The sequence below is a fragment of the Emydura macquarii genome, unplaced genomic scaffold (genome assembly GCF_026122565.2).
Source record: "Emydura macquarii macquarii isolate MOO-44397 ecotype Brisbane River unplaced genomic scaffold, CSIRO-AGI_Emac_v2 contig_480, whole genome shotgun sequence".
Classification (NCBI taxonomy): Eukaryota; Metazoa; Chordata; order Testudines; family Chelidae; genus Emydura; species Emydura macquarii.
The window spans coordinates 9,137,062-9,163,965 of NW_027130617.1; the positions used below are offsets into that span (position 1 = coordinate 9,137,062).

Consider the following 26,904-nt stretch of genomic DNA (forward strand, 5'->3'; position numbering starts at 1 on the left):
TTTCCCCAGTGCATGGAATTGTTAAACATCTAGAATCACAATTCAGCCTGCCCTCTCCAGTCAATCCTGTCCTTATAAGCTCTCCCAGTGTATTGCACTCTTAGTGCAACATGTAATACTTTAACTATACTGGGATAGTTAAAGCGGCACAACCTTCTTAGTGTGGATGCCATTATACCAGTATAAATGAGCTTATATTAAAATCATTGTTCTATTATACCAGTACAACTGCATCCATCCTAGGGGCTGTACCGGTATAACCGTATCAGTACAAAAATCACACCTCTAACTGGCTTAGTTATAATGGTACAAAAATTGTGTGGAGACAAGGCCTTGAGGTAGAAAATAGCCCTTCTCCCTTGAGGGGTAAGCTGACAATCAGCTGAGATCACACACTTCAATGAGAGGAGACATTAAAGATTCAAAAGCATTAAGGAAGAAAGGTCAACAAAAGTTGATCCAGTGGGTTACTTTCTACACAAAGGATTCTGGGACATCTTAGTCATTCTCCTCAGCCCTCACAGGCTCTGGGAATGGGAATGTAATTTGGGTGCAGAATACACTGCTTTATAGTCTGCCTACTTGACTTTCTTTTTAAATGTGTGTCTGTCAACTCTCCCCACACACACCCTCCGGCATGGGGGTCATGGGGAGAACAACTGGAATTTGTTCTGGCTGTTTAGACAGTTTTATTTTAACTGAATTGGTTTCCATGCAAACATGTCTCACTTGTATAGATGTAATGTCTGCAAGGAAGTTTCCTTTGAGGAATGCAGAGGGAGAACATCAGATTTTTGTCAGTTACAAAGACAAGAGAGAGTCATCAAATTGAACTCTGGGCTGAGCAACCAGTTAGACTAGAAATAATGCCAGCTGCGAGTAGAGATAAAATTAGACCACTGTCTTATGTTAGCTGTGATTTTTTTAACTTATTATTGTAAAGCCCTCAGATGTTATGGTAAAAATGCCTGGAGAGACTGATTAAATAGATGAGATAGAGTGGGTAAGATAAATTGATTAACCATTATAGATCTGGTACCAACGGTAGTTCTGAGCTCTGCTGCTAGTATGGGAGGCAGTAATGCAGCTAAACTCATTTGGTTTCTTTTGGTTACAGTGTGGCAAGGTGCTTCACTACAGCAATCCCCTCATCCTCTTTCTGTTTCTGCTGACGTTCACCACAGCCACCATCATGCAATGTTTCTTGCTCAGCACCTTCTTCTCCAAAGCTAACTTGGCAGCTGCCTGCAGCGGAGTCATCTACTTCACCCTCTATCTGCCCCACATCGTCTGCTTTGCTTGGCAGGACCGCATGACTATAAAACTGAAGATTATGGCAGTAAGGCACCTTTTGCCTCCCTCTCTGGAAAAGTTATGACCTCGGGCTCTCTCTGGCTGTATAATTCCTTTGTCTTGATTTTCTTGTGTCCCTGTCTCTGTTTCTCTAGTCAGCATGTGAGTAACTGAAAGTACAGCATAGCTGGTAAGGAGGAAGAACCTGTGTAACCGTCCTCCCTCCTCACGCTGGTTTTGCACTGGGGAAACTCAACTGATTTCAGTGGAGTTACTCCTGACTCAGAGGGACTTCATCATGTACTTTAGGCTTTGTCTGCACTAGTACTTATGCTGGGAAAACTTTTGTCACTCGGGGTGTGACAAAAACAGCCCCCCACCCCCCGTGTGACATAAGTTTTGCCAGCATAAGTGCTTGTGTGTACAGCGCTATGTTGGTGGAAGAGCGTCTCCCACCGGCATAGCTACCACCAGTTGTTCAGGTGGTTTTATTATGTCAGCAGGAAAGCTCTCTGTAAGTGTTAAGTGTAGACTAGCCCTTAGGCTGAGAAGCTAGATGTTGTAGGGGAATAAGCCTCTGAGAAACCCTAGTCACTAGAAATGTTTTCATGGGTTTTTAAAAAATTCAATAAAACTAGTCTTTAGAGGTTAGACACTTCCCGGCAGTGTTTGCAACCTGTACCTTGCAACATTATACTGCTGCAGGAGAGCTAGCAAGTGCAACCAGCTAAAAACAAATGAGGCAAAATGTAAATAAACAGAGGAAGTGGTGAAGATGCAAATTACCATTTTAAAATGATTTCAAATTTAAATGTGCCAACTCTATTTTAACACAAGCGAGAGAGAGAGAGAGAGAGTGCTATTGTAACTTGATTTTCAACTGATTTTTAAATTCACTGAAGGCTGCTTTCATGAAAACATTTGTATTGCTGTGAGCATTTGCCAAACTTTAAAAAGTGCATGTGTGCGCATTATATAAATAAAATATAATTTGTGGCTCAAATTGACTTGACAGTGTCCCCTTTAAACTAGATATGGGCCAAATCCAGAACCTCAAATGCAAACTCCTTTGATTTGCAGAATACAGTTGTGGTCCCATCTATATTACAGTTTTTGACACTGTGGGGCAACTGGTCCTCTAATTCTGCTGCAATTGTAATGTAGATGGGGCCTGTAGATCAGTCTCTTTAACTGCACAGGATATATCATTTCAAGTTCTGCAGATGAGGACAATAAAAATGGATCAAGGACCTGATCCTCTGTTAGGAACTAAATGCCCTTCACTCCGGAGCATTAACAGGAATTTAGGGTGCTCAACATTTTGCAGTATCTGGTCTGGGAAAAGATCCCGGGTCTGGTCTACTGTCATGGGAAAGACAGTGGTTTTAGGCTATGTCTACACTACAGAGTCTATGCTGCCATAGTTGTGCCAGTATAGCCCCCTTGTGTAGATACAATGTATGCCAATAGAAGGAATTTTTCTGCTGGTGTAGTAACATCATCTCCCTGAGCAGCACTAGCTATTCTGACAGAAGCTGTCTTCTGTGGAAATAGCTGGGGGTTCTATTGGCATAAGTACGTTGTGAGGGGTTGTGGTTTTTTCACACCCTGACCAACATGTTACTGAAGTCAATGGAGTTACACTGGTGTAAAGAAGGGAATCTGTGAGAAGGGATTCAGGCCCAAGGGATTGCTGGCAGAAACCATGATGGGGCGCACTGGAGAAATTAGAGTTGCCCTGTTTGTTGTGTTGTTGGGATTTATATTGGTTGTTTAGAGCTTTACAGACTGTGAAGCAGAGCTGGTTAGATTCAGGTGAGGGTGGTTTTCCCATGGAAAATTTTATCTTTTTGGCAAAAAATCAAAACCTGGGAAAATTTCACCTAAAAACTGAAAATTTTGACTCAGAGATTCAACCACAGTGGCTCATGCCCCCATTCTGTATGGGCTGTGCCAGACAACCTCTCCTGTGATGCAGCACAACATCCCCTCTTGCTGAGCTGTTGCAGTGCACCATGGGAAATGATGTCCAGAGACTGTACTGGTTTGGTTAAACAAGAACTGTGTAAATCAATTGGAAACCTCAAGGGGCGGGGGTTATGGTTTTGCTTAGGCTGGGTCTCCTGTGAATTTTCTCTTCTGGTGCACAGATACTGAGGATAGTCTATACTGACGGCGACAAAGTCCCTGCCTTCAGATCGATCTTTCAGGATTGATTGAGTGGTCAATGTAGACCCGCTCAATTGATCAGGAAGACGACGTTTGTAAACCACCCCCTCAAGTGGCGCAGTTCAGTGAAGACGGCGTGCAGAAGGGAAGCACAGAAGTCGATGGGAGTTATGCAAGCTACTCTGCTTAGCTTGCATAACTCCCGTCGACTGCCGCCGAATCTCCAAGTAAGGGTAGACCAAGGCTGAGACTCCATGCACACTGTATAATTCCTTTGTCTTGGTATTTTTTGTGCTCACAGTTGTCTTTCTTGTCAATGTGGTAGTACAATACACCTCGTAAAGAAGATGAGACTTGAGCCGCTATCTGACATTTTATTTCATACATTTAATTCATTCTACTGAGGCAGACATGAGCTCAAACTGCCACACTCATCTACAGTAGAACCTCAGAGTTACAAACACCAGAGTTATGAACTGACCAGTCAATCACACACCTCATTTGGAACAGGAAGTACGCCATCAGGCAGCAGCAGAGACAAAAAAAAATGCAAATACAGTTCAGTACTGTGTTAAACATAAACTTCTATAAAAAAAAAAAGGTAAAGCAGCATTTTTCTTCTGTATAATGAAGTTTCAAAGCTGTATTAAGTCAATGTTCAGTTGTCAACTTTTGAAAGAACAACCATAATGTTTTGTTCAGAGTTACGAACATTTCAGAGTTACGAACAAGCTCCATTCCCGAGGTGTTGGTAACTCTAAGGTTCTACTGTAAATTAATATCCCTATGGAGAGATGAAAAATGAGTTCCACCCTCATGAGAGCAGGTGCTGCTCCATTGAAGTCAATGGGAGCTGAACCTGTTTATGCCAGGGCTGAATTTGGACCATCATGTCTAAATCCTTCATAGAGCTCCCACCGTTCCTGGGATTAAAGATGTCCCAGTGTCCTTCACCGAACACTTGACCTTGCAGTCCTACTTTACCTTAGATTGTGTTTAAAATAAAACCTTTTCCTTCTGTTCATCTTGATCATTCCTGTGCACAACCAAGTTCCACACTTCAGCTCAAAAATATTTTTGTATTGATGTTGGCTTTCCCCCTGCCTGAATCCCTGTCATTTTACCTTTATTCCAGAGCTTGCTTTCTCCAGTGGCTTTTGGGTTCGGTACAGAATACTTGTCACGCTATGAAGAGCAAGGTTTTGGGCTACAGTGGGACAATATCAGGACCAGTCCTCTGGAGGGAGATGAATACAGTTTTTTCTTCTCCGTTGAGATGATGCTTTTTGATGCTTTGCTATATGGAATACTCACATGGTACCTTGAAAATGTTTTTCCAGGTATGTCAATCTCCCATTCATATGTGGTGGTGGTTGTAAGTAACACTGTCCTAAATTAATCTCTAACTATTAGGGAGTAAAATAGGACTTTAATGGGGCAGATTATACTCCACATCTGCTTACCTTCTTGCATCTTCCTCTGAAGTATCTGGTGCTGGTTCCTATCAAACACAGGATATCTGACCAGAGGGGCCACAAGTCTGATCCAGTCTGGAACCATTGGTTTTTTTGGAATTTCCTTTTTCTCCCTTTTTCCATTTTGCAACTGAAAAAGGGCGGGGGAGAAAGGAAAACACATTTTTGTGGTTTTTGTTAAAAAAGGGGAACATTTCATAAAACAATCATTTTTCACAACATTTTCATTTTCAGAAAAGGCCATTTTTCATCAGAATTATTTTTCCTTTGGAAAATGATCACCTGCTCTAATTGCAGCCCTGACAATGCACTTTGAATCCCAAAACACAAACTCAAAGGGTCTGATTCACTGCTGTGCTGCAGCGCCTTTATGCCAGCTATTTCTTCTGATGTAGTTATACCTCCAGTGGAGCATGAGATAAATGGTTCTCACTGACTAGATGGTCAGGAACATTCCCTAAAGGATTTGTTAAGATTTGTATAGAGAATCCTGGATGTGATGTTAGGAACAGCAAAAGGGTTATCTTGGTACATTGTACCAATTAAGAAGTGAGGTTTAGTGGGGAAATAGCATTTGCTTGTATCTTAAAAAAAGTTGTTTAGTCTCATGTTAAACATGGTTGAAATACAACATTAAAAAGCTGTAGCTGCACTGGGGTCACCTTTGCATTGATTTGCTGCTCCAGCCTACATACTGTAGCTCCACTGCCTGTTGTTGAAGCAGGTGGCAATTGAGTCCTTTTTTGATGCAAGCGGTTAGCCAAACTTCAGAGTGTTGAGGGTTATTATGTTAGGAGGAGAAATGGATTGTGTGATCCTGTTCATTTACAAAGAACGTATAAAGTCCTCCTATTTCTCTACACGCTGTGGGCGTCAAACTGGAGACAACTTCTTGGTTCACAGTTCCAATCCTCTTTTCAGCCAGTTGTTCACCCAGAAAGCTGTCTCTAGGCTTTTTTCAGGGCCACACTCTTAGGCTATGTTCAGACTGACGGCAGCAAAATCGCCGCCGTCAGATCGATCTTTCTTGATTGATTGATCAGGAAGTCAACTGAGTAAGTCCACCCCCTCAGGTAGTGTAGCGCTGAGCCTATGGGAACATTGTTCCCGTCGGCTCAGCACAGTGAGAACAGCACGCAGAAGGGAAGCAGAGCAGTCGACATCAGTTACACAAACTGCTCTGCGTAGTTTGCGTAACTCCCGTTGACTGCCACCAAATCGCGCAGTAATTGTGAACCAGCCCTTAGTGTTCATTCTGGCTGTCTCCTTGGCTTTCTGCTCCTTCTCTGTGTCTTTCTGTGGTGTGTGTTTCTCACAGTGGATGGCTTTTTTCTCACTCAAACACACACAGCTCCATCAGCCAGTGCCCCCCTAGTTCCTGCATTTTCTATATCCATCCCCAGGTAAACCCTGTGGACTTCATTGTTCAGCCTTTGCTCAAGCATTTCCAAGTACTAGCGGTTTGAGTGGTGACTCGTATTGTTTCAGCTATCTGGTTCCATAGAGGAGCTCAATTGTTTTTACACGTATCCTCAATGAAAGGTGGCTGTATACCCACCAACTTTAAGGAGGTTTAACTCAAACCATAACAAACCAAGGGTGCTTCTGTGTGCAGACAGAGAGTTGAGTGAGTTAATGTGAGCACAGTAAGTCAATTCTAAGAACCTAGAGGGTAGTATTTTGAGTAAGTGCAAATGAGAGGTACAGGAACTATTTACACAGAAATAGACTACACAGCAGTGTTTATTGTAAATATCATTGCTGATTTTGAATAAGTGGCAAAAGACAGTATGCGTATAGGCTCACAAAGAATAAGACTATAAACATCGTGGATCAGATTCCTAGCCAGTGTAAAATCAGCATCACACCACTGAGGCCAATAAAATTATGATGAATCACACCAGCTTAGAAATTGGCCTAGCAAGATTTGTTAATCTTACTGAGCTGCACTTTGCCATTTCAGAACAGAGCTCAGCCTGAGACCAATAAAACCCAGTTCTGTTTAAGAAAAGTACATTTTGGTTTTGGTTTTGTTTTTTTCTCCTGGATAGCTGCATGTTGAAATTTTGGCCTGAGCTTCCTTTTAATTTAGGTTTAGTGCCTGCTGTGCATTCAGGCCCAGTGTGATTTTTGTAAACATGATGAGCTTTTCACCCATTCAGTCTCTAGAATTTTGAAGAGAACTTCAAAACAAAATCATTGCTTGGGGTCAGAAGTCCACCTACTGGAACTGGGAAATTTCTTGGCAGCTGCTACCTGGTATTAAGGCTTCAAACTAGCCCCAGACAGGGGGTAGCTTAATTTCTTAATTAAACCACATTTTACTTTAGAAAACTAAAGTTAGCTCAGATCACACATAATGTGTTTATTTCCCCTCCCCTGAAAATATTTGGAAACTGGGGCTATTCTGCTGGGAGCATGGTGGGTGGCTGTGCTTTGTTAGATCTGTTAATATGCTGGAACATGATTGCTAATGAAACTCCAAGTGTTGATATTTACATTATGAGATTTGCATACCTGAGTTCCAGCCCATAGAGGAATGTGGACACGCTCTATGAATGCTACGTACTTGTTTGTGTTTTAGGGGAGTATGGGATACCACGACCTTGGTATTTCCCTCTGCAGGAGTCTTACTGGCTTGGGTCTGACCACTCAAAAGCTGAGAAAACAGCAACTGCTGATGGTGAGTTATTTGAAAACTCTGATGTTCGGAAATAACCTCAAAAACCACTGATCCGTTTAGAGGTGAAATACATTGTGCATTCATTATATGAGCCACTGAAAAGATTAGAGACAGATGTACAGTTGGAATCTTAGCAGGTGGCTTTGAACTCTGAGTGGCCCACTATTATTAGAGAGTTATTAGAGGATGAGTCAGTGTTCCAGCTGAGGGCTTTAAAAGCATGTGTAGGTTAGCTGGGAACATCAGAGCCACATCTCTCTGACTGATGCATATGAGGATATTTGATGAGCTGTTATTACCCAACCCAGAATATAAGTAAATTGAGTCACAATCGACACAATACTGATCTTAACTACATTGTGTTTACTCTCTCTGGACCTGTCTCTCTCCCATTTAGGGCTAGATACAGTTGTGCCACTGTAAGAGCGCTTGTGTAGACACGTTATGTTGATGGGAGAGAGCTCTTCCGCTGACATAATAAAACCACCTGAATGAGTGGCGGGAGCTATGTCAGCGGGAGATGCTCTCCTGTTGACATAGCATTGTCCACACACCCGAGCGACAAAAGTTTTGCCACAATAAGTGCTATTGTAGACAAGGCCTTACTTTGTCACCAGTGTAACTATTAATTTCAGTGGAGCTACTCCTGATTTACACCAGAGTGAGATCAAAATTGTGCCCTTTTTGTGTGTATGTGAACACATGTACGTATATACCCCATTTTGAGAGTGCCTATCTAATCACTCCTAATTGATGCTAGTGTAATTAAGAGCAGCATCTGGTTCATTGTATTTGCATGGAAATTAAATTAAATTAAATTAATTGGTAAAGTGTCTGGAATGGATGCATGTTGGTATTGCTGATTTGTAGTCTGTTCATCTGAAATCCACATGACACCAGTAAAAATAATTGAAATAACAGGCAGAGAGATGAAGGAATTGCTCTTTGCCTATTTTTGCATGTTCAGTCTGTTCATCACCATCAGGACCCATCATCAGCTCCAACGGACTGTTTGTAAGTGTGTCTGGGCACAAGAAGGTACTTCTAGACCAGCAGGGGGTCTAATGTCTTCTGCAAACATTCTGAAATCTCCCTCCCAGCCTGCCCACATGTTGCATTCAAGAAGAAAGAAACAGCAACATTGTTCTCTTTGGAGGGGATTTACATCATGGTACATTCTGAGCTGAATAAACAGCTTTCCCACTGGCCTCACTGTGAGGGGAATTCAGAATGACAAAGGCTGGCCTGGATTTTGCTAGTCTATTCTCTGTCTCTGCTTCAGACTGCCCATCAGCCAAAGAGACATTGGGTGGAGAGGAACGTATTGCATGTACATAGGTGTAGAGAGAGATTTTCAAAGGCACAAATAGGAGGTGGGCCATGCATTTTCCTTTGGCTCCTTTGAAAATCCCAGATTTATAGCACAGAGTCACTTAGAGGGTTTTAGCATTTTGTGGGTGTTTGGAATGCCTCTCAATACTAATAGAAAAAGAATTTTACTTTCAGGTTGTTCGTAATTCCCCATAAGTGTTGTATTTTCTGTAAGGTGCGCCTAGGAAAGGGGTAGACACAGAGCTTTTAAATTCCAAAGCCTTCAGGTATGGCTTTCTTTATAGTGCTTTTAAAATTGCTCAAGATAGGTGTTACTGACTAAATGAAATCCGAGCATTTGGCCCAAGCAGCAGTTCGTTTTTCAGGATCAAAATTATTTAAAAAAAAATACGATGTTTCAAATTATGGATGATGAATTACAGGCATGTGATAATCTGGAGACCCTACTGCTGCTCTTGGCTAGAGGGAAAGGATATTATCCCAGGTAACCCCAGGACAGGCCCCTACTAGTTCACAAGAATTCAATCTGTCGTAACTCATCCCCTCCTCCACAAAACTTCTTCTCACGTTTTTCTAGAGAGGGTAAAACTGAAAAGATCATAGCTCTCTGAGGAATCCCTCCATGGGAGGCACATAATAGTTCATCTATTTGAAGGACTAGGATTCTTTAGTTCTTCAGTTTATTTACTTAGCTTTTCCCCCCCAGGCACATCTGTGTCACAAGGGCAACAATTATAATTAACAATTATAGTTTTCTTCCTTTAGAGAAACTATCATGCACTGGGAAAAACATGAGAAAAAATGCCAGGAAATGCAAAAGCAGATAAGGCTACGTCTACATTAGAGATGTGATTCCCACCTTGAGTAGACATATTCACACTAGCTGTCATCGAGCTAGCATGTTAAAAATAGTAGTGTAGCTGGAGTAACAAAGTCAGAATGGGCTAGCCGCCCCAATTATGCACCCTTGGGGTCCAGACAGGTTTGTGCTCAGAGCAGCTAGCTGACTACTACCAGTGCTACTGCAGCTACACTGCTATTCTTTGCTCACTAGCTTAATAAAAGCTAATGTGAGTATGTCTACTTGAGCTGGGAATCACACTTTTAGCTCCAAGTGTAGACATAACGTAAGGCCCTGTTTACACTAGGAAATTAGGAAAAATCCACACCCCTGAGTGATGGAGTTAAACCAACCTTGTCCCTGGTGTAGACAGTGCTAGGTCGATGGGAGAATTTAAAAGAAGAAGCCCTCCCGTTGGCGCAGGTAATGTCTACACTGAAGTGCTGCAGAGTTTTAAGGGTAGACAAGCCCTAAGATGCTAAATCAACCTGATATATTTTAAAGATAAGTATTTGTACCAGTGTATTCTCACAGCAATTATGTTGCTTAGGATATATCTCTACCACAGCCAGGACCGTGCCTCCCAGCCTGGGCTGACAAACTTGTGATAGCTCTGCTCGAACTAGCGCATAAAAATAGCAGTGTAGACGTCATGGCGTGGCAATAAACTGGGCTAACCACCTGAGCTCCAACCCAGGAAGTTGGGTGGGCTTGTACTCAGGTGGCTAGCCTGAGACACTGCCCATGCTGCAGTGTCCACACTGCTATTTTTAGTGTGCAGAGATAGCACATGCCTGTTTACCTGGGCTGGGAGGCGTGTTTCCAGCTGCTGTGTAGACATACTTTGAGACCAGTTCAGCTTACTGTGAAATACTGTGAAACTTGCTTACGGGGTCCAGTTGTGCACCACTGAACACCATTAGAGCTTTTCCATTGCTTTTAAAGGGAACCGGATTGGGCAGACTAAACTCTGATATAATGAAACTTTATTTATAGACTGAAAGTTCCAGATCATTTCAATGTATTGCAAATTGTGTTTCAGGTTACAGTGAACTGCTTCTAGTTGCGTTGTGGAAAAAAATATTCCATCAGAGAGGTCACTGTCCCTTGTTTTCTGTTGTCCCACCTCCACATAAATTCATGTAGTTGCTTTCCTTCTTAGAAGTATGGTCAAAGCACGTGATTGGGAACTGCACACTAACTCTTTCACTCTGCCCTTGGATATGTCACTTAACCTCTGGATCCTCAGCTGCAAAGAAAGGATCTAACTGGGAGGGGTTTGTGAAGATAAAGTGAAGAATATAGTCTGCAGTTACCAACAGAATGAGGGCATATCAGACCTCATGCTTTAGGACATAAACCAGCCACTGAAGTATCTGGTCTGGAGCACTTGGAAGAGAGGATATTAGACTAGGTGGACTATTAGTCTGATGGGTCAGAATGCAATTGCTATGTTCCTAATGTCAGGAAAAGGCTTTGATAATGAATAATGCTAAGAGCTAAGGACTGTTGTTATACATTACTATCCTACTTCTCCCAATACATTTCCAGAGATGATGGTAATCATTAAATTACATTTTGGTTAATGTAGAAAAAAGTCCAGAGAAAGAAGGTGGTGCAGCCTGGAAGTCCACAGAAGAGGAAAAGACTGGAAACATGACGGAGGACGCAGACGAGCCTAAAAAGCTAGAAGAAAAGAGTGACAACCAGGGGCAGAAGGATGGTAAAGAAATCAAATGTAAACACAAAAGAAAAAAAGAGCATGACAAGCAGGGGAAGCCTAAGACAGAGGCAAAGGACAAAGCTGAAATGACTAGTAAGGAGAGAGAGAGCAACCTGAGTAACCGTGACTCTTTGTGTTAGACATTTTAACCCCCACCTACTTCACAGAACACCAGAATTGTGTACCTGTGTGAAACAAGAGCAGCACTCTTTGAGTGCTTGTTGGAGTACAGACCTGAGCCTTTAGTTCCCTGAGAAAGCACAGAGCTGCCCACAAACCAGCAGTGCTGAGTCATATAGCCTAGCCTATGCTGGTTAACTCCCACCTGCCACCAGCTCAGTGCTGTCGCAGAAGGAGGGCAGGCGATGGTACCTCTGCTACCATCTGGGATTGTACTGCTCCACTGGGGTTCAGCTTTAATTTCTGCCAGGGGCTCCACAGGTGCTCTGCCTGAAAAGCTTTCTCAGAAGTTGTGTTGAAACACCCAGCCACCGCATTGCTGCTCCCTTTCTGTCCACAGCACCCACCCTTTGGGCTGCTCTGGCTACCTCTAGAAGAGAGTGTTCCACCACAAGGGCTCTGCAGCTGGGTCTCTTCCAGTAGAAACTCACACTGTGTCTGTCCTTACAGCATGTTAGTACCCTTGCGAAGTGACACCTGAGGGACATATATGTGGGCTTGCTAGGGTTAAACAGAGGACATGACTTTAATAGCAAGACTTGGGAGAGATGAGCTAAGATGAAAGGCAAAAAACCCCCAAACAAACCCCATCCTGCAACAGGTCCTGTGTCTGTAGTGGAATGGATGGTCCCAAAGGGATTTATCTGAATTGTTCTGTGTCTACGGCCTTTCCTGATGCTGACATTAGCCATCATCTAAACATTCCTGAATACGACCTGGTTGGTATTCAAGGGCCAGTGCCTTCTTTAGTGGGGAGCCAGATGAGCTTTCTGTGTGTGGTCCTCAGAGGAATTCATGGCAGCGAGCTGGTGATTCCGCAGCAGATTCCACCAGCGCAGACAGCTGAGGCTCCACTCTCAGCCTCTCTTGAAAAATGAGAGGTTAAATTGGGATCATGAGAGCTCACCCTCAGGTACCTATTGATGACCTGCATTCAGCATGAATGGAAACAGGACAGCACTTCAAAAGGAAGAAGCCAGACAAGGGGCAAAGGTCATTTTAGCAAATCTTCTTCTAGCACCTCTTTATCTTTGCTTTGTTTTGCTCATCAGCTCCCAGGTTCCAGCAGCTCTGAAACTGCAGTAGCAGGGGCTTTGCTTGCCACTAAAGGGAACAACCTGCGTTCTCTCTTCCTAGCACCAGGTCTTCAGCCAGCTACATAGTAACTGTGTATGTGAACAGTACACAAAGAACCAAATGCAGTTAATGTAGTTAAAGTTCCAGTTACCAGCAGGTGGGGCAGGGGCATAAAATGCACCCACAATGGGATTCAGAGCTAGCATGAGTTAACTGGAGTTGGACGATGGTGCAAAGGAAGAATGACCTAGCAATAAGCCAATCCAGTGCTAGAGCAAGCCAGCAGAGCACCATCTAATGACTGGCTCAGGATAAATCTGCCTTAGCTGGTGAACTTCAGGCAGTTTGCGCTAAGCCCCTGTCTACATTCCCAGCAAACACCAAACCGTTACCAATATCTGCCTGTGGAGTCAGGAGAATGAGCAGTCCTTAGCCCCACAGAGGGAAAGCCAGCAGAGCAGAGAAGTTGGGATGGCCACAAAAAAGGAGACTTGGGTTCCAGGTGGACAGTGGAAGACAGAAGTTGGGGAACAGATCCACACAGCACCTGCATTAGCCTGAGTCCAGGAGTTTTACAGGCAAATGAGAATGAACTCATGACAAATGTAAGACTCGTGGTGGGATCTTGCCCAGCGTCCTGCACAGAGCAAGAAGAGCCTGGCTGCTGGAACCTGCGTGCACACTCTTGTCTTAGCATTCAAACATGCAGCAGGTACTCCGAGGAGTTTGGGTACGATCCAATGAGGTGCTGAGAGTCCTCTATTCCCTTGCGGGGCAAGAGCCAAAGGAATTGTCTGCTGCAAGCATCGTGTTCTGTATTACAAAACTGCACAGCCCAGTCCTGGGATTGTAGCTGCTCTGTGGTGCCCAGGAGACCCATCCTGCTGCCACTTGGGGCTTCTCTGCTAGCTTTGTTTAGAATGGCAGAGCCCTGAGAGTCACTGATGGAGGTGTGGCTCACCAATAGGATTGGCCACACCCAGACAGCCCTGACTGCACCTGAGTACAGCCCTTCTGGGGGCTGCAAAGTGAAGTAAACTACAATTGCAGAGCAGCGCTCCCTGCAAACCCTTAAGTACATTGTGTAAATAACAGCCAACAGGGTCTGCAGCGTAAATATTCTTGACTCCTATCATTTGTCTTCACATTGCCCAAAGGTTTAATTTCCTTCAGAGGATCTTTGCTTTGTCTAGAACTTGATGGTGAAGTTTAAAATTATGCTTCTGTGATCCCTGACAGAAATTCACCCTTGTGGAGAGCACATCTTAAGTGGTGCCTAAGTCTTCGGCTGGCCTTCTGCCCGGGGTGAATTTCACCCCCTAAGATTAAAAGGAAGCTTTATTATTTTAAACAGCATAGTGTAAAAGAAAAGAAAAGGCACATCAGGCAGATGACTTGAATGGCCAATTTTGGTTTAGCTGGAAATATAGCCCCATTTTCAGGCTGGTTCAATCTCTCAGCACATCGACAGATAATGAAACCTAAACAATCTGTTTCTGCCACATATGAACAAACACAAAACACAGTTGCCTTCACCTGACTAAGTGAGTTGTGTCTCCACAAATCGTCTCACTTACCTGGGTAAATAAGGAATAACGCTACTGAAATCAATAAACTATCCCTGTTTAAAACTGGTGTGAGGGGACAGTTGGGCTCTGGGACTTTGTGCTGTAGATTTGACATTGTGACTGCGCTGCTGTAAGAAATGACGTGCTGGGATCCATGGCCAGAGTGTGGCTCTGACTCCCTTTTTATTTTTGATTTCTTGCCTTTCAAGTAAACACCTTTTTTGAACCTGAGCCTCCAGATCTGACCCCGGGTGTGTGTGTGCAGAACCTGGTGAAGATTTTTGCAGGCAGGCCCAAGCCAGCAGTGGATGGCATGAACGTTACTTTCTATGAGGGCCAAATCACAGCCTTCCTCGGCCACAATGGAGCTGGAAAGACAACCACCATGTAAGTGTTAGAGGAAGCTCCGGCTGTGCCAAGCCAGAGCATTGCCCTGCATTGCTCTGACCTGAAAGTTCTAGGTTGAGCTCTCCATTCTCTAGCTTTTCTCTCTTCTAGCTACCACCTCTGCAACTAGCATGTAAGGGCAGGCTGTCCCCATGCAGGGAGGGCTGACTTTAGGAAAAGGGAAAGCATGAAATGCATGACACATACAAGTGGATGAGATAAAACATGTCCCTGGATCAAGCTCCCATAAGCATGCTAATGGCAACAGGGGCTCTTCTGTTTGAAAGAGCTGAGACGCTCTAAAACCAGCACAACTGATACTCTTGGATGCTATTCTTGGTTACTCCCCTAGCTGCACTGAAGTACAATGGGGTGTATGGCCTGGGTGCAGCTGAATGTAAAACATTGCCACAGTGTTTATATTCAAGAGATCTGGGGTGGTATTTACATAACATAACATAGCTATGGATTTATGTACAATTTATATATAAACTATACACCCAGTTTAAAATGGCCCTTTAGTCCCAGAACATTGGAGTACTAGAAAGGCTGGTTTTACATGTGTTTTCTCTGTTTGTACCCAGTCCACGCATTAGTGAAATGATATACCACATAGTCTCCGACTTCTTTCAGTTTATAGCAAAAGCAGAGTACAGGAGAGCAGGCGAGCCCTAGTATAAAGCATTGGCAGCAATGTTACATGACTCTGCATTCCAGGCTTCGGACCATTATTCCTCTGCCCCAGCAAGACTCATTCTAGGCCATGTGTCATCAGGCCTGGGGAAATTTGTCTGGTTAACTGGTTTGAAAAGCACTAGTTCAGGCTAACTTGACTTAAACATTGTTTGGCCAGCCAGTGTGCTCCAGATCAAACTTGTGTTCAAACCAAGTCTGGCATCAGTTTTCTAGCCTAGGTGAGGACCATATAGACAACTGATGTCAAACCAAGAACCACACACTTGAAGAATTACTGTACGCATTCCCAGGGTATCACTTGTGTGTTTTATTAGGACTAGATTTAGGTATGTGCTTCCCAGTAGGGTTGTGTTTCAGCAACCACTGGAATAAGAAGTCGTCATGTGCCACCTACTGGTCCATGAGAGAAGTGTCCCTGTTTATCTGAAACCTAAAGACTGTCAATTTGCTGTTTTTCTCATGTTGTTTGACCAGGTCAATCCTAACAGGCTTGTTCCCACCCACATCTGGAACTGTCCTAGTTGGTGGCAAGGACATCCAGATGCACATGGACTCGATTCGGCAGAGTTTAGGCATGTGTCCTCAGTACAACATCTTGTTCAATCAGTAAGTGCTATCTGATGCCATACTCGACAAATGACCCCACCACCTGGGTTGGATGCTTGGGATATCCCCAAAACCATGTTTTCTCTGTGCTCTTCTGGTAGTGGATGTAACTCAGAGACAGCACACTCCCCTCTCCTTCTCCTATCAGTGTTTCTGAAGGACAGATGCCATTTTACTCTTTCTATAATCCCCAGTCGCCTACTTCCACTGACTGGGAATCCAACTTGGGACCAAAGTTGTTACCCCAGGGGAGATAAGTGTCCCTGATATGGATATTGTCTGCATTGTGGTAGGCTTGGGAGAGGCTTAACATGAGACTCAAAGCACTCTCTAATCCAGGGCTGTTTTCCCCAAAAGCTGTATGAATCCTGGGAGTAGGCTGTGCTGATGGTTGGGGCTGCCATTTTGGAAGGCGGGTAGGTGGGTAGGCAAAGAAGCAGCAAGAGCAAAGAAGGGGCAGAGAGTGATGCTGAGGAGTTGCTGGCAAGCCAATGTTGACACATGTAAGGGATAAACCAATTCCTCTTCTCAAATGGGGTAATGCTTTAATGAACTGACTGCTATTGGACCAAGCAACCTGCTTTTCCATTTAAACTGTCTCCATGTCTTTCTGTCTGATTTTGCAGACTTACTGTAGCAGAGCACATCTTGTTTTATGCCCAGCTGAAAGGGAGGTCTCGAGAGGAAGCTGTATTGGAGATGGAGATGATACTGGAAGATATAGGCCTCCGTCATAAAAGGAATGAAGAGGCTCAGAACCTGTCAGGTGTTCAAGGATTTGTTCTCAAAATCTTCTGCACCTTTTTTGTTCTAATAGGAACAAATTCTGCGAACCTACTTGCATAATTTAGTCCCTTACTTCTTAAGTAACTTAATTAATTTCTGTGGGTTTACACAAGCAGTGTGGGTGGCAGAATATGTTCATAAGGCATCAGCTGTGAATGTATCTGTGATGCATAAAACTTACTCTAGTGATGCTTAATAAAAATATATATTAATATACCAAAATATATGTTCCCTTAATAACTTACCCCAACCCCCCACTGGCATTCTATGATTATGGTCCAAAATGTAATACTTTGCCGTACTGCTGCTGCTTTGTTCTGGGTGAGTACCCAGAATACTGTATTATTTGTATAAGGGCTGTTCATGTCATTTAAAAGGTAAAACTGTATGTAGTACAGTGACAAAGGGGTGCAGCATGCAGGTGAAGCAATGGATACACCTGTAAAGATTCAGAATTGGAGGTTGGGTTAGATAAGTACTCAGAAGTTCTTATACTTCATTGATCTCTTGGTTCTGCAAACTTGCACCAACAATATCATGAAAATAAGCTTTCTTAGATGATCTCCAGAACTTCCTCCTTCGGTTGCAGGCCAGAACCAGAAAATGGCAGACAGTGCATGAAAATGAAAAATAATGAAAAAATTAAGCAAAATGTTTGGAACCCCAGCAAAAATGTGTGTTTATTCAAGTTTTGGGCCAGGAGTGAGTGGTTCTTATTTTATCTGGTCCAGTCTGTCTCCCGCAGACACAAACAGTCATCTATCATCACATGCTGCAATGTGTACTGCTCTTCCTTCTCACTCCCACATTTGTGTCCCGTCACTTCCTAGGTGGCATGCAGAGGAAGCTGTCTGTCGCCATTGCCTTTGTTGGTGAAGCAAAGGTGGTTGTCTTGGATGAGCCCACCTCTGGAGTAGATCCATATTCCAGGAGGTCTATCTGGGATCTTCTACTGAAGTATCGCTCAGGTAACATGCTCCAAAGAGGAAATCACTTTTTAAACCCCTTCACAAATGAGCACATGCTTGTGGCGTAAGCTTTCATTAACGTAAGGATATGACATGCCCAACTGAGTGGTAAATTAATGTAAGCCACTTGTCTCATGACCTGCAGTTTTAGGGCGGAGATCAGAAAAGCTAGAGATATGATATAGCAATGTAATGTCATATGGAGAGAGAAGCCTAAACTGCAGAGGGCCCATTTCTGCTACCCTAACTCACACAAAGTAGTTCATAGTAGGCAAGTGGTCTAATTTATTTCACAAAGTAAGGCATTACTCAGTGAGAGTAAGTGAGACAGAACCAGATTCTTTCTGAGCCTATTAAATGCATAACTCCTATTAAAACAAACAAAGCTGTTCCTTTCAGTGGATGAGTGCTGGAGAGATTTCTCATCGATGGGCCCAATTCTGTCACTTTTATTCACTCAGAGTAGTATCTTTCTCTGTGACTAGCTTCATTAAGCGTGAGTAAAGGCAACAGAATCATATAAAAAATTTATTTATTTATATACCTTCTCCAAGCTTTTAATTCTTGGTCAGTGCTTCTTCCTACCCTGGTTTAGCCAAGCCCCAGATCCTTGTCACTTTCTTCTTCCTTTATGGGTGCTCAAGCTTATATGTGTTAAACACCCAAGAGACGTGTTCAGTTATGTAACAGACATTCTGCAAGGGTATCCTGGGATGAAAGTGGTGATGGTGTTATGGGCATCACACACTCATGAGCCTCACCAGGAGTTTGTCTGCTCATGTGGGAGCATCTGTAGCTTGTGCAGCTCTTTGTTTTTAGTTTGCTCACTTGCTGTCTTGCCTCCATCTCCATTATTTTCCTTGCATAACCCTGCAAGATAAGCTCATAGTGAAATCTTTGGCTCTTATTCCTTGGAATGTCTTTCAGAAGTGCTGTGCTTATCCCTCTAATCCGTGTATAGCCCTGATTGTACCGGAGGAATAGAGTCTCTATTCCTTCTCCTAGGCAGGACCATCATCCTCTCTACACATCACATGGACGAGGCAGACATCCTTGGAGACAGGGTGGCCATCATTTCCCAAGGAAAATTGTTCTGTTCGGGTTCTCCTGTCTTCCTAAAGAACTGTTTTGGATCTGGCTTCTATCTCACCTTGGTCCGCAAGATGAAAAACACCCAAGGGGGAGGAGAATGCGGTTCAGTAAGTTCTCTGCTCCCTTCTTGCACAACCAGTCTTCAAATATTCGTTCACTGCAACAGGACAGAACCTGAGTAGCTGTTGTTTGTTTCTGTGGACAAAGATGACTGTAAAATAATTAGTGTGTCCAAGGAATAAAAACTGGTGTGTCCTAGACAATGAGAAAACAGACCCCCTCCTCATGAAATTATAGGATTATTTGGATATTAAAATATTCACCTCTTAACAGAGCTTCTCCAGTTTTATTAATGTATATGCCTCGGGGCGGGGGCTTTTCAAAGGCACAAATGGCAATTGGGCAGCTAGCTCTGGAGGTTGATGCCTATATGAAAATCTCCCCCACCATTTACACTGAACATTTCCCTGTGGAATCTCATTTGTCTGGGCCTGGGTCCTTCTGCAATACACTTGATGTGATCAATTCTCCCTATAGCAGGTAGCTCAGGAACAATAGCAGTCTGCCACTTTTCTCCTAGCTAAAGCATTTCTCCAGCAACTCAAATAGGAGGGACCTGGATTGTTTTTGTTCCTCTAGGTCCCAGTTTATAAACCCACAGACATCATAGTGTCTGTATGTATGATCATTGTTCATTCAACTTCCCCAAGGAAATGCATGTAATGTAGAATTCCATGTGGTCGCCACATGCATGGTGGGTGTGATGCAATGCTTGTGTGAAATTTAATTTTTTTCTGTCTTTTATGCTAGTCCTCAGACTGCAAATCTGAGTGTAATATGTTCCGGATGTTCCAGCTAAGACACATTTCTCACTACCCTTAAGATGGGTAAAGCCTGATGAAACAATCCCTGCTGATAAGATTCTTACACACAGTTTGCATGTATTGTATGCATCTGAAGCACTTAACAGCCTCTTTCTTGCTTATCTGTACTAGCACTCCCCTAGCTGTGGATCTCAATGCTCATGTTCCTGCTCCAGGTGTGCACCTAAAGATAAGGAGGAAGGTCCTGAACAAGAACTGGATGGTAAGAATTGAGATCATTCATAATCTTGTGAAACATGGCTGTTTCTCCTATTGTACTGCCACTTAAACTCTAGAGAACCCTTCTTCTTAGATTTCCCTTTTTGTCTCAGGTACGTGTATTTTACTGTAACCTAGAACTTGCTAAGGCTTCTTTATGATTTTGCTTATCCTACTGTGACAACTTCCCTTTCTGAAACATAATCTAAAATCTTGGGGGGAGATCCAAAGTGGGAGCTTTGGTTTTCCTTGACTGTAGACTAATAGTTTCAAACTCCTGTGTATTACAGTGTTTGAGTCAATCAAGAGAGGAGAAGCATCTCTAAAGTGCAGCAAACAGAATCTTTCTATCAGCACCACTTCAGTTTTTCTCCCTCTAGGGAGCACGTTAGTAGATGCTTTTGAAAGTCATGTCATGGTGTTGATGGGACTTAAATCATTTCCTGCTACACAGTTCAAAAGTTATAGCTGACCAGAATCCAGCCCAGTCTAGTGGAATATTAACAGAGATATCTGTGTGTTCTGTAATAAAAGAAGTCCCCCTTCCCATCTTATGTCGGCACAGCCTATGAAAGCATTCCCAGGATACTTAAATGTTCATTTTCTGAACACTGTTTTGACTCTTCACAGGCAATGTGAACGAGCTTACAGAACTAATTCACCATCATGTTCCAGAAGCAAAATTAATTGAAAGTATTGGTCAGGAACTCACCTACCTTTTGCCCAGTAAAGATTTTAAACAGCGAGCTTATGCCAGTCTCTTCAGAGAATTGGAAGAAACCCTGGATGACCTGGGACTCAGCAGTTTTGGGATTTCAGACACTCCGCTTGAAGAGGTAATGGCTACTTTGAAATACTTGTCAGTCCTTACAGAAATCCTTTTGGGAGAACTTCAGTTCCAAAACATGGAGCCATAATAATCCCCTCAAAACCTAGCATAAACCATTGTGTGTAATGTTCACTGTGACACACACAGCAGATCTTTGGAGATGGGAAGTCAGAAATAATTCAAGCCTGGATGTTTATAAATGGAGCATGACTTGTTATTCTCAAATGTTCCTTTCTTTTTATCTCAGTTTTTCTGCTCCCCCACACCTTTTTGCTTCCTGAGCTTTTTCCTAGGGGATCTTTGATTCTGTAGTTAGCAGTAGTAGTGACAGAATACCCAGAGTTCTTTGCAAATGTCATTTTAGAGGATGATGTCTAGCATCTCACAAGTAGGATGACTCCACAGGTGTTCCTAACAGGAGATGTGCATGTCTTTGGCAGGTTTTCCTGAAGATCACAGCAGATGCTGACCCTGGATCACAGAATGCAGGTAGATATCCATGATTCAGTGTCAGATGCTCTTTTCTTGGGTATTCTGCATTCTAATATTCTATTAAGAATGAGAATAATAGCTTCCAGCCCCATATGTCTTTCTTTTCATTATATATCTGGTCAGCAAGAGATGCTGATTTTGGGCTTGATCCATTATCCAAGAAGTCAATAGAAGTCCCTGGACAGATTTCCATTTTTGCTGGATCAGGTCCTTAACCATAGAAATCAAAATCCAGCCTCAAGTCTCTAATCTAAAGTATAAAGTGGTTTTGGCATCCAGCACTCTGCTGTCTGTCAGTATGTTCACCACAGACTTGAATAACTCATCCATAGTGTTGAAAAAAGGGAATGGAATAGAGGATTACGGCTGTGGTAGCCAGCCTGTGTGGTACCAGTAGATGTTGGAGCATTGCAATGCTTGTAATGGAAAATAATATAGTTGACAGGAATATGTAGGTTTGGGAAAATGTGCTTCCACCAGAGCTAAACCTCTAAGGAAGCTTACACAGCAATGATAGACAAGGTTGAAATATCCTTTGAGCCCCTCCTCTTAGGGAGCAATTCACATGATCATGTCAATTCCCAAAACCTAGGAGGGGCTCAAGAAAATGGTTCCACTCTCAGAAAAACCTCCACTGAGCAAAAGGAGAAGGCTGAACAAACCCCTTTGGCAACTAATGGAGCCGTTCGAACACCTGCTGGCATAACAGGAGACGGGAATGAAGGCAAAGGATCCCGGCAGAATAAAAATTCTCAGCTTGTCCATCAGCAAATCAAAGCACTGCTCATCAAGCGATTCCACCATGCCAGCCGTAGCCGTAAAGACTTCCTTGCTCAGGTATTGCTCATTCCTTCATCACTCACTGAATCTTCCCTAAAGAGTCCTCAGCACTAGTGGTCACAGTGATTCATCCATCAAAAAGAAGGGTGGTGATGATGACAAATACCAATGTCCTTGTGAAGGCTGTTCCAATTAATATCCCAGCTGTTCTGCATCACACACTACAAGCATGCATGCACACACAGACACACTATAGCCTGCATCTCTCTCTCTGCAATTTGCCTCCTACAGAACGTTTTGCTTTGATTGAGACTGTCCCTGGTATAGTCCATGTTGACAAAAATCAGCCCTCTGGCAACTCTGGGAATTAAACAGTGCTACCTGAGAACAGGAATAGTTCTGATCCACATGCTACTTCTGTCCCTCCTTTGTGTATGTATGTTCTGAGCTGTCCAGATCTGTACACAAATGTTACCGCATACTATGTTACCACATAAATGTTACCACACACTATGATGTTTTTTCCTCTTCCCTGCAGATTGTTCTTCCGGCTACTTTTGTGTTGTTAGCTCTAATACTTACAGTTATTATCCCTCCATTTGGAGAATATCCCATCTTAATACTACATCCTTGGATCTATGGACACCAGATTACTTTCTTCAGGTCAGAGGAATGATTTTTTAAAGTAGATCTCCCATCCCTTACTCTTTAGCATTTAGGACCACTGGGTTACTTCTGCTGCTTAATGGCCCTGATTCCCCTCTCACTCCTCCCAGGATAAATCAGGAGTAACTCCATTGCAGTCAGTAGAGCTAGATTAGCATGAAATTGGCATAAGTGGAGAATCCAGCACATTGTGTCCATTGTCTTATTGCATGAGAATGGTTCTCAAGCATTTTCATATTATGAATGGCCTATATCCCAATCTTTGTGTGCCGAATCAAGTGTTTGTTTGTGTTACATGCCTATAAAGTGTCGTGTTCCCCTCTAGTACCTGGTCCAATTAGAGTACTGAAGCCTCCAACTTCCAACAGGTTATGGAGTTATTGCTTTAGCTCAAGTGGTAGATCTGTGCTTTGGTGCTGAGTATTGCAGCTTCAAACTCTGCTGATGACCTGTCGTGGGGGTCGTTATACTTTGTTGTATGTAATATTTGGACAATATTAAAGAGAAGATGAAAGTAACATGCTTTGATGTGATGGGTGCTGCTGCTTGGCTGCCCCCCTCCTATTTTGGTACCTGCTGTTTTCCATTTGCTGCGTGTAAGACTTTACATTTGTTAGTACTCAACCTCCCTTCATTACCTGCAGAACCTCTAGGTCACTTTGCAGTTTGCCTGTGACTTCCTATGCATTTGCAACCCTTTGTGCTGTCCACAAATATGATCATAATTGAATTTACACCAAAGAAACACCTAACAAAGTTTTAAAGCATACACCATGTGAGGTGCAGTCTGAGAAACACTTCTGTTTTTAGTTTATCCAGTGAAAACATGCTCCTGGAAACCATAAGTTGAATGGGCTGGAATGCAGTCATCAGAAAACATCAGTACTTAAAGGCTGTAATGATTGTGAAGCATTTGTTCACAGTAGCTTTAACTGATCTCCCTGGTGTTGTGCGGAGCACAGTTTGAAAATCACTGGTGTATAGCACCCGGCACCAACAGTATCCGGTGCTCTAGTGTTATTAGACACGTAGTTGGCATAGTTAGAATTCTCTCTTTGGCTTCACCATTTAAAAACAAGGAATGTGATACTTGTCCTGTGATTTCTCTGTGTTTGCTGCATTCCAGTATGACAGTTTATGCTGGATGGGTCTGAGATGAAGATCTGCATTCCCTCTTGAATGAGATGATTCTAAGATTACTTAGGGGAGTGTGTATTTGAATTAAGAGTATGTTGAAATTGGTGTTTTGGTTTCAGGAGAAAATGGCCGTTGCTTTGTCCTTTAAGCCCTCTTGGAATCTTTTTAAGGTTTATGTACCTTATCCCATTAAAGAGAATAGATTATCAGCACCTAATGGGACTCTGCACAGATGGAGCTATGTGTTTACCTGTGTGATGCTGTCATCAGCTGGTTTTGTGGATTCTACTTCTGTAGTCTGACAGATTTTTTTATACAGTAAATCTTGTCCAATATCCTCAGCAATGAGCAGCCTGGCAGTGAGCAGATGGTTCCCCTCACTGATGCCTTCTTGAATAAACCAGGATTTGGAAATCGCTGCATGAAAGAAAAGCCTCTTCCGTAAGTCACTGGGTATTCTCTCCTGGAGTAGAAATAGTCTCTTGTAAGATATAACCAGTGATATAACCAAACCGAGAGTGATGTGGGCTGGCTTTTCACTGAAACACCCACTCCATGCTTAATCCTGGCAGTGATGTCTCCAGTAGGGAGATGACAACAAATGGTGAGAAAATAATGTAGTCAGGCTAAGAACAAGTCACAATGTTATATATTTATAGATAGAAGACAGCAAAGGCAGTTCCATGTAGAACCTGAGTCATCTGCATGAAGAATTCAACATAAAAATTGACATTTGTAGAGCAATAAAATAAAGTCAGAATTTTCTTTTTACCATGGCCTGCCCCCCTCCAATTTTCCATGGTCTAGTGCCCTGTCCCTCTCTTTCACAACTGCATGCTATCCCCATGGCTACAGAAATTACTTAAGTGCAAAAGTAACATTAGGGAAATAACTGTGAATTTGTAACTGTTTGCTCTGATAAAACATCAATCACACTCTGTGCCTAGGCTTTTAAATTCCTCTCCCACCCTTTCTGTTCTTCCCTCTAATCCCCTGCATATTGTTCCTTGGGCCCCATCACTGTCATTTCTCCTGCTGTCTCACTGCTTGATTCTTTTCTCCTCTGGATGTTACCATCCCACTGGTGGCTCCTGTTTCATCTCCTCTTCTCTACATAGTGTAGCAGGAATCATTAATCTCTGAGGCCTGGTCTACATTTAAAACTTAGGTCAACATAGCTGTTGCACTAAGGGGGTCTGAAAATCCCACATCCTTGCATGAGGTAGCTGTGCTGACCTATCCTCCAGTGTAGACCATGGGTGCGGGGTATAATAGGCCAGGAAGATTAAGCCTCCCCGGTGCAGTTGCCGCCCACCTGCCGCCGGACGCTTGGACCGTAGTGGCCCTGCCTCTTCCCCTTCCTGCTGGGAGTGGGCTTCTGCCAGAAGTTTTTGTTTATTTATTATGCGTCATGTCTCGGGCGGCTGAGGAGGAGGCAGCATCTGCTACACAGCTTCCCAGGTCCCTTGGACTCCCCAGGGAGATGACTGATGAACCTGGGAAGCTGAGTACAGATACCGGCTCCTCACCTGCCTGGGAGCCTGCATGGTGCATAATAAATAAGCTTGGTTTGGGAGAGAGGTGGAGAGCACAAGCGGTGGGGGCCTCGAGGGAAAGGAGTGTATGTGTGGGGTCAAGTGGGGAGGGGATGGGAAGAAGGGATGTGATGGCAGGGGAGCCGAGCGGGGGGCAGGAGAGTGAAGGAGAGGAGGGATGCACGTGGCAAGTGGGGGAGGGGCAGGATCTGGGGTAGAGTGGGGCTGAAGTGTGGGTGGGGCCGTGGACAGAAGAAGCAGGGTGGGGAGCGAAGCTTCACCTGCTGCCCATGGTGTAGATCAGGGGTTCTCAAACTTTTTTTGCTGGGACCCTCTTTAAAAATATTTCAGGTTGTGATGACCCCTCCGTCCCCCGCAAAAAAGTGATGACCCTCCCCATGCCAGGGCACCATTATTGGGATGCCCAGGGACTGACAGTTCGTGACCCCCCATAATAACCATGTGACCCTTAAGGAGTCACAACCGCCCCAGTTTGAGAACCCCTGATGTAGACGCAGCTAGGCTGACAGAAAAATGCTTCCGTCGACGTAGCTACCATGACTTGGGGAGCTGGTGTTCCTCCCCCTTCCACGGCTGTAGGCTGCCTAGCTACGAGGCCGTGGTTAAATTACTATACTTCCCGTAGTGAAGGTATGGCCTAAGCGAGAACAAGGCAAAGCTCTAAGCATTGAGGATCGATGGTAAAGTGCAGGGTGAGGAAAGAGCAAGGGAGGAAGGATGGTCTCAAGATAGAGAGCTAGGAGAAAAGGTTAAATTCTTGGCTCTCCCCCAGACTTAATGTGTGCCAGTGGGCAAATCACTTAACTCCCCATGTGCAAAATAGGACAAGAACCTCACAGGTGTGGTGTCTGAGTCACTGGTGTTTATCAAGCACTCTGAGATTCTCTGATTGGGTGCGAGGCACTCTGCTTATAGGTAACAACACATTGTGGATGAGGGATGCAAAAGGAGCAGACATCTGAGCTGCAGCATCATGTTTTCATGTGCTTTTGAACGCTGGTGAGCCATATGACTGCGCCGTTAAGAGATACTGTGTTCCTCTGTACAGGAACTACCCATGCAGTAATATGTCAACTGCCTGGAGCATACCACCCGTGCCTCCTAACGTAACCAACCTGTTTCTGACCCACAAATGGAGCCCTGATGACCCTTCACCCTCCTGCAAGTGCAGCACTCGCAAGAAGCTCACTATGCTCCCAGAATGCCCAGCCGGAGCTGGAGGTCTTCCTCCCCCACAGGTACCATGCAGTGGCCACATATACTTCTAGAGCAGCCCCAGTTGGTGAGAGGATGGCATTAGGTGATAAATAAACTATGTAGCCTGTATTTGTAGGGAAGAAAGTGCTTATCAAGCAAAATATGTGTGTTTGGGGGGGGGGGGGGGTAGTTGAATCATTTAATAAACAGTAGTGCTGGATATGGAACTGCTGGGAAATACATTTTCCCCTGGTCTGAGCATGGATGTTGGATGAATGAAGTTAGCAAA

General features: G+C 43.7%; 1 protein-coding gene across 1 annotated transcript in view; it reads left to right on the top strand.

Moving 5' to 3' along the window:
* The window catches only part of ABCA4 (ATP binding cassette subfamily A member 4), a 96,008-nt gene that overhangs the window by 40,524 nt on the left and 28,580 nt on the right, over window positions 1–26,904 (top strand). Inside the window, exons 15-30 of the mRNA XM_067538276.1 lie at window positions 1,118–1,339; window positions 4,598–4,802; window positions 7,522–7,613; window positions 11,435–11,492; window positions 14,551–14,728; window positions 15,899–16,030; window positions 16,657–16,796; window positions 17,647–17,784; window positions 18,790–18,983; window positions 19,872–19,962; window positions 20,589–20,794; window positions 21,228–21,276; window positions 21,872–22,116; window positions 22,598–22,722; window positions 24,205–24,303; window positions 26,467–26,656. Coding sequence (XP_067394377.1) covers window positions 1,118–1,339; window positions 4,598–4,802; window positions 7,522–7,613; window positions 11,435–11,492; window positions 14,551–14,728; window positions 15,899–16,030; window positions 16,657–16,796; window positions 17,647–17,784; window positions 18,790–18,983; window positions 19,872–19,962; window positions 20,589–20,794; window positions 21,228–21,276; window positions 21,872–22,116; window positions 22,598–22,722; window positions 24,205–24,303; window positions 26,467–26,656 — 2,364 coding nt within the window. The remainder of the gene's footprint in view (window positions 1–1,117; window positions 1,340–4,597; window positions 4,803–7,521; window positions 7,614–11,434; window positions 11,493–14,550; window positions 14,729–15,898; window positions 16,031–16,656; window positions 16,797–17,646; window positions 17,785–18,789; window positions 18,984–19,871; window positions 19,963–20,588; window positions 20,795–21,227; window positions 21,277–21,871; window positions 22,117–22,597; window positions 22,723–24,204; window positions 24,304–26,466; window positions 26,657–26,904) is intronic.